Source organism: Cynara cardunculus (genome assembly GCF_001531365.2).
Source record: "Cynara cardunculus var. scolymus isolate 2C chromosome LG 2, CcrdV1, whole genome shotgun sequence".
Classification (NCBI taxonomy): Eukaryota; Viridiplantae; Streptophyta; class Magnoliopsida; order Asterales; family Asteraceae; genus Cynara; species Cynara cardunculus.
Genome location: NC_037529.1, coordinates 64149037 through 64156394, shown reverse-complemented (window position 1 = coordinate 64156394; position 7358 = coordinate 64149037). Strand labels below are relative to the sequence as shown.

At 34.5% G+C, this 7358-nt stretch overlaps 1 protein-coding gene across 2 annotated transcripts; it reads left to right on the top strand.

Moving 5' to 3' along the window:
- Nucleotides 1-1863: 1863 nt before the first annotated feature.
- LOC112507501 (protein TIC 62, chloroplastic) lies at nt 1864-6898 on the top strand. 2 transcript variants are annotated; one of them, XM_025112118.1, is made up of 14 exons: nt 1864-2113; nt 2653-2767; nt 2851-2923; nt 3009-3057; nt 3191-3367; nt 3841-3922; nt 4130-4202; nt 4287-4397; nt 4580-4732; nt 4947-5074; nt 5582-5773; nt 5843-6043; nt 6260-6421; nt 6636-6898. In XM_025112118.1, the coding sequence occupies exons 1-14, from the start codon at nt 1939-1941 to the stop codon at nt 6685-6687; spliced, it is 1743 nt and encodes a 580-aa protein (XP_024967886.1). In that variant the 5' UTR covers nt 1864-1938; the 3' UTR covers nt 6688-6898. The 2 variants fall into 2 exon arrangements, with proteins under 2 accessions (XP_024967886.1, XP_024967887.1); XM_025112119.1 differs by having other exon boundaries at nt 1871-2113; nt 2659-2767.
- Nucleotides 6899-7358: the final 460 nt, after the last annotated feature.

Below are 7358 nucleotides of genomic sequence, written 5' to 3'. Positions count from 1 at the left end.
CACTCAAAAAGGAACAAAAGTAAATGTACAAGCAACAATCTGATGTTGTGTTTGCTAAATAAAATAAGATAAAATACAACAAAACTGTTTCATATTTAACATGACATACGCTTCAAATAAGATATCTTGTGCAATACATCGATCGTGGCTTCAACCCTTATCTTGCAAGTTTCATTAGAATAATTTTCTACTTCCATAAAACATGAGGTTAAGTGAATATAATTTTTTGATAAGTTACAACATAAAATTTATACTGAACATGTGAAAAAACCCTTTTATTTACCATTTATGTTTTATCTGATAAAATGTTAGGTTAATTTGTCATCCACTGCTACTAAATCCCCCCCCCAAGTTAAATTGGTGATTATTGTTGCACCAGGTGCTAAAGTGTCAAAGGTTTTTCTTTCCTACGATAAAAACTTAAAATCTCTTACTATCTTTTTGTTACATAATGATTACTGATGAAATTTATTTTGATTAAAAATAAATATATTTCGTTGATGATTTTTCAAAATTAAAAAAATAGAAAATAATTTGATTAAATTACTAACGGATTGACGATAAAATTTAATTAAATACATAATTAATTAAAATTTGTCGCTAATCCGTCGGTAAAATGATATCACCGACAAGATTCAAGCATGATCTTTTACACTTATTAACATGTTAATGTGTTAGAGCGTCTGACGATAGTTAAGTTAGCCATCAATTATATATGAATAATCTATGTATATATGCCAATAAACACTAGCGACAAATTTTAATTAATTATATATTTAGTTAAACTTTATCATTGATCTGTCAGTAATTTAATCAAATTATTTTCAAAATTTTCTAATTTAGAAAATCACCAACGGAATATATTTTATTTTTAATTAAAATAAGTTTCATTAGTAATTTTTTTTTATTTTGAGAAATCATATACGAAACATATTTTATTTTTAATTAAAATAAATTTAATCAATAATTATTTTTTATTTTTTTAATTTAAAAAATCACTGACATAATATTTTTTATTTTTAATTAAAATAAAATTTTATCAATAATCTTTTTTAAATGTAAATACTTTTTTGATATATTTGTTTCAATTTACAGAAGTAAGTACTTTTTTGGTTAAAAAAATGTTTAGAGACTTAATCGTTCAAAATATGAAAATTCATTGGGTTTTTTTTTTCCATTGTTTTACCACATTAAACAGTTTTATTGGTCATAAGGATGTATCTAACAGGTTTTAGAAAGTCTAAGGAGTTATTTAACATGTTTTGGAATGTCCAAAACTTATTTGTCTAAAAAACTGTCCAAAACTTAATTATTTCAAAAACTAAAGTTCATTGGGGTTTTTTTTAGACTTTTTCCAAAAATATAATATATCGTTTAAAATAATTTTAAATTGATTATTATATACATATTATAATATTTGAATTTGTTAAAACAAATTTTAGAAAAAGTATATTATTTATGATTTTAAATAACAAATTACATATAATTTGAATTTAAATAAAAATAGTCTACCTTATATATATCTTAATTAATATTTTTTCAAAAAAATATATTTGATAATTAAATTAGATATTTGTATTCAAATTATTTAACATATTTTTATTATCTATGAAATAAAATTAGTATAACTTTAATTTTTATGTTACATAAATATTATTAAAATTGTTATATTTGTGTTTTGAGTATCCATTGGAAATATTGAAAATAATATCTGGGCTAATCGGTACAGGTGAATAAGGTGATTTCAAAACTATGTTCGACCCGGCCCAACCCAACTCCGAATATTTTGACCCGTTGGGGACCACCATATCTAGATGCAGAGCAGGAGATGCCACAACTGCCAATCTTCCAGTAAAGTAACCATAAACAAGAAGATATGAACGCTTTCTCTCTCTTTCATAAACACATTCTGAAATTTAATTTCGATCAGAAGCAATAATGGAGCTTCGGTCGATTCAATCGCCTGTCGTTAGTAGTCTAGCTACACAAGGCTTCATTGAAAAGCAGCAACTCATATGCTACCGCCAGCTGATCAGATCCTTCGGTACCAAGGGAATTCTTCACTCAAATTCTATCAAGCTTAGACCTGTTCGATTCAAAGCTCAGGCCTCAAGTAATATTTTAATGCAGTTTATTTTCCTTCATTTTGCAATGTGAATTGTTAATTTTGATAAGTAGTAGGTTGAATGTGTAGTTTATTTCCTTTGTTTTTGAAGTAATCTGGTTTGGTTTTCTTGAAGATTGGTGAAAATCTTCGATTGTATGGAAGTGATTTTGTTTTCAGACGCTAAATTTATGTAATTGATTCTGAGTGTGGAAATCGTCTTGATATTGAAGAGGATTGAAAATATCTTCAAGTAATGCATAATGTGTAGTAATCCATGACCACTGTCAGGATAACACGGAATAGAAGGGGAGATCATCTGTAATAAGAAAACAAACTCTAATGGCTGTTTTTGGAACATTGATTTTTTTGTGTGTGCGTGTGTGTGTTACTCTTATGTTGGAACAGAAGGAATTAATAAAAGGGACTCTAATTGTGGATAGGAAGTAGTATATTGGCTATTTAGCTGTTGAGCTTTGGGGCTAACTAGAGGATGATGTCATATCCCTCTTCGTCTATCTGAATAATCTTCAACTGGTTTCTGCAAGGTGCAGCAAAAACTGGTTCGCAGCCTGCTGACATGATTTCAAAAAATGGTGAAAACGACGGAAATCTCATCTTTGTTGCTGGAGCGACTGGCAAAGTTGGTTCGCGAACAGTAAGGTTAACTATACTAACACCTAAGAATCATCAAACTTTTGCACTTGCTTATGAAAATATCAATAAATAACTGAAGCTTCTTTCAGGGAGCTTTTGAAATTAGGATTTAATGTTCGAGCTGGTGTGCGAAGCACTCAAAGAGCAGAAACTTTGGTGAAAGTAATGACCTTGATTAGTTATTAGGTTGATCATCTGCTTCAGTTTCCTAAATAATGAATGAACTAATCTGTTGTCTTACCTGTAGAGCGTGCAGCAGATGAAACTTGATGAAGCATTATCTGATGGAAGTCAGCGTAAGAGAACACTTCCAAGAAGTCTCCCTGCCAGTCATAATTTCCGTGACCTGTTTAAATTTTAATTATATCCAAGGAGAAATGCTCCAACCGCAAATAACATAATTCCGTTGGTCTGTACTCTGTAGCCCAGCTATAGAGAAGCTTGAACTTGTGGAGTGTGACTTGGAGAAACCAGAGCAGATTAAGCCGGCATTGGGCAGGGCTTCAACTGTTATATGCTGCATTGGGGCCAGTGAGAAGGAGATATTTGATGTTACTGGACCATACCGAATTGATTTTCAAGCCACAAAAAACCTTATTGACGCAGGTATATAAGGTTTTAAGGAATCTCAAGTTCAGTTATAACTGATCATGCTATGGCTAACAATTGAACTATATGAAAGTCTCAATAAAGATCATCACTTGTCTGTTATAGAGGGCGAGCTTAACTAATCCTGATCCTCCACCCTTCATCACACATAATGCTTAAAACCTTTTGCTCGAAAACAAAGACTTAGTATCATGTATTTTTTCATAACACGAGGCTATTCATCATTGTTTTTCTTTTCTGAGACAGTGATACAGGCATTTATGCTGATGAAAAGAAAGAAGAAGAAGAAGAAAAAAAATGAAATGAACATATATGCATGCTTCTAGGATTTGCCTTATTTTGCTTATGCATATAGGAAATGCTTTGTAGTTTTCTTTTTGTTGTTTTGGGGATGAGAAGTATATGGATCGAAGCAATCTGGTGACTAGGAATATATAGGTCGAATTGATGTACTTGTTTCAAATGTGTAGCTACTGCTTCAAAGGCAAAACAGTTTATTTTGGTCACATCTTTGGGAACAAACAAGTTTGGATTTCCTGCTGCTGTATTGAAGTAAGTCCTGTTTTCTCAATTGTGACTACTCCATACTATAAACACTTTTCCGATCTCTACGCATTTCACCGCTCCACCGGAAATTCCCTTACCTGTCCAATTTCTAATGAATCGAGATAACCGTTTGTTGACTTGGAAGAGTTGGTAACTAAAATATCTGCATCGAAATGATACTTGCATTGATTATATTCCTATTTTCGTGCGGAGTTTGTTCTGGGGAGTCCTATGCTGGAAAAGGAAGGCTGAAGAAGCACTTCTTGCTAGTGGTATTCCTTACACAGTGAGTTAGATCAAACTATGCCTTATAATCTTATGGTTACCTAGACACATACAAACCTATCTTGTTTTCGTAACGTGATTTCAGATAGTGAGACCTGGAGGTATGGAGCGTCCTACCGATTCTTTCAAGGAAACTCATAATCTTACCCTCTATACAGAAGATACTTTATTTGGCGGTTTAGTATCGAATCTTCAGGTTTCTTCCACCAAAATACCATTGAATTTTTTATCACTTGGGTTTTTTTGTTTATGTTCTATGATCGGTACATTATGAGCATTCAATATGACGAGTCAATAAGTGTGACAGTAACTCCATTCCTTACTATTTTCTATATGCAACTGAGCTTTTGTTCTGTTAACTTTTGTTATTGATATCAGGTGGCAGAACTCCTTGCGTTCATGGCCAAAAACCCTGCTCTCTCTTATTGTAAAGTTGTGGAAGTAATTGCAGAAACAACAGCACCATTGACCCCGATGGGGGATCTCCTAGCAAAAATACCACCTCAACGTGCTGTAACTTACCCACCCAAGGTACATACTTTATTTCAACTGAATTATATTGCCTAAGCTGATGGTATATCAACGTTGAATTCTTGTTTATATCATAATCATTGTATCAATGTTCAAATTAACTCTGCAAATTATTTAGTAGCTAAAATGATGCTTTCTGAAACCTTTTCCTGGTCAACTTAGTTTCAGATGATAACTACAAGTCTATAAGTACTGACATTTGTAGTGCTATCAGGAACCAGAAGCTAGCAAAGAACCTGAGCCTGTCCCCAAGGGCTCCAGTTCAGAGAGTTCAAGCATTGTCACTGAAACACAATCCCAGTCAAAACCAGTATCGGCAAGGCCACTCTCCCCATATACTGCGTAAGCCGTATTCATTTGTATTTAGGGTAGTTAATTTTGTTTAGAGTCCCAAATTGGTTAGACTTATACCATTTCTTCTCAATTAACGTTGGAACCTCCATTATATCTTCAAGGGCTCATTTGAAGAGTAATCTAATGGGGTTCCACATATTCTCACATGGTATCCGAGTCAAAGTCTACCACTCTAGGAATTCGACGCTAACCCCCTCACCCCTCTAGCACCCTCTACACACTCGGGGACAGTATGTGCCTGTCTAGCCTCCGTTGAGGGCATGTATTAGAGTCCCACATCGGCTAGACTTGGACCATTTCTTCTAAATATATGTAGGAACCTTTGTTATCTTTCTAATTGGAAAGTAAGCTAATGGGGTTCCATTTACTCTCATAAACATCATGTTTTCTGCAAAAAAAAGTACACCAATTTCCACTTTCAAAACCTAAAACCAATCTAAACGCCATTGATCTCATTATCTTGTTACAATGTTCTTGTTGATATTACTGTCACAGCTATGAAGGCTTGAAACCTCCTGTATCCCCGATTCCAACCGCACCTGGTGGCAGTAAGGTAGTAGTAGAAGCAGTATCTACTTCTGTAGTTTCCGAAACCACCACAACTTCAGAAACCATAGCTATTACAGCTGAACCTGCACCAGTGGCTGTAGGATTGCAAACAACCAGGCCTCTCTCTCCTTATGCTGCGTAAGTCAATCTCTGTGGTTATTGGATTGACTTCAACGTTAGTTTTGATTGCGTTTTTCTTGTTGACAGTTATGAGAACCTGAAGCCACCTACCTCTCCAACCCCAACCCCAAGTGGATCCAAAGAGACACCATCTTATTCCTCTTCTACACCAGAAATTGCATCAGAATCCACTACAAGCGTTGATAAGATTGTGGAGATTGAAGATGGCGGTGATGCCAAAGAGGATCCTCCTCAAACTTTGACTTCCAGTAATTCACCCTACTATGTGTAAGTTCATCTTTAATAAGGGCATGCATCACAGTGCTTATCTTTCTAGTCAACTTCATGTTGGAGTCGCACATCATCTAGACTTGGACCATTTATCCTTTATATATCTGGTGGTTCTACATATACACACACAAAAATGGAACTTTTTGTACATCAAAGTTTATGCTTATGCTTATGCTGATCCTTGTGTTTGATTTATTGTATTGATGCTGCTAGATATGACAATCTAAAACCCCCTACATCGCCATCTCCAAGTTCACCATCGGTATCACCACCATCAACGATCCCTGTAGACAACGGGTCTCCTAGTGCTTCCACACCAGAAAACACCTCAGCTAGCACAGTAGTGAAGCCAAGGCCACTTTCACCTTATCCCATGTATGTTCTTTTTCATTGAATCTGTTTTTATTCTTTATAAATCAAACCAAACAAACCTAATATACCTCACGGGGAGGTGGGTTAGGGGTATGATGTATGGATACCTGAACTCTACCCCAAAAAGTATAGCAGTTGTTTCTATGAATTTTTTTATTCTCTATGTTCCCATTATTTCTAGAACTAATCATCTGCAGTTTTTTTCTTGCTGTGGTAGGTATGAAACCTTGAAGCCTCCAAGTTCTCCAATCCCTTCCACCCCTCAGTAAATGATGAGTGGTATGAATTCAGATTTCTTCTGTTAAGAATGGAAACTGAGTATATATGTATAGTAGATCCGGAATGTAAAATGAGGCTTTGAGGCATGTTTAGGCAAACAATCGAATTTCACCCCATTTTTTCATTGTAATTATGAAATCGGTATGCATACATATATGGATCATTTCTGTCTCTAACTTCCAATGCAATCCAAGTATAAAACCCGTGCAAATACGCCACTTACAAGTGACTGAAAGCTGTATTTCGTTAGTTGATGAGTTCGTTCTAAGATTTATATTGAAACTCGATCACAAAAAAGTGAGTGTTTTCTTGTTGCAAATATACCAATGCCAACCCCTTCTAGTATTGGTAGAAAATTGTTATGATGCTCAATTTTAACAATTTATGCGGTATACCAGACTTGAACAACCCGAGCCATAACCATAGGAACGTGTTAGAATTGTTTACGGATGGGACGGCCCGCTAAAAATCGGATTTTGACAACCGCTCTCAAATAAATGGATGAGTCCGGGATGGCCCCTTAACATTAATGATCAGACAAACCTGCCTATTTCGTTTGTGTTTTTATAACTAAAGGAAATTTTGGATGACCTCCCAATGCCTAATTCACCATCTCATTCTTGGCTCTTGATATACTTTCCGTGTAGCTAAATTTTGTATT

Bases quoted from the DNA above. Each gene is read 5' to 3' on its own strand.
- LOC112507501 (XM_025112118.1), top strand. From the start codon at position 1,939: ATGGAGCTTCGGTCGATTCAATCGCCTGTCGTTAGTAGTCTAGCTACA. The intron at 3,058-3,190 runs GTAAGAGAACAC...TCTGTAGCCCAG, and splicing joins ATTATCTGATGGAAGTCAGC to CTATAGAGAAGCTTGAACTT. The intron at 3,923-4,129 runs GTAAGTCCTGTT...TTTCGTGCGGAG, and splicing joins TTTCCTGCTGCTGTATTGAA to TTTGTTCTGGGGAGTCCTAT.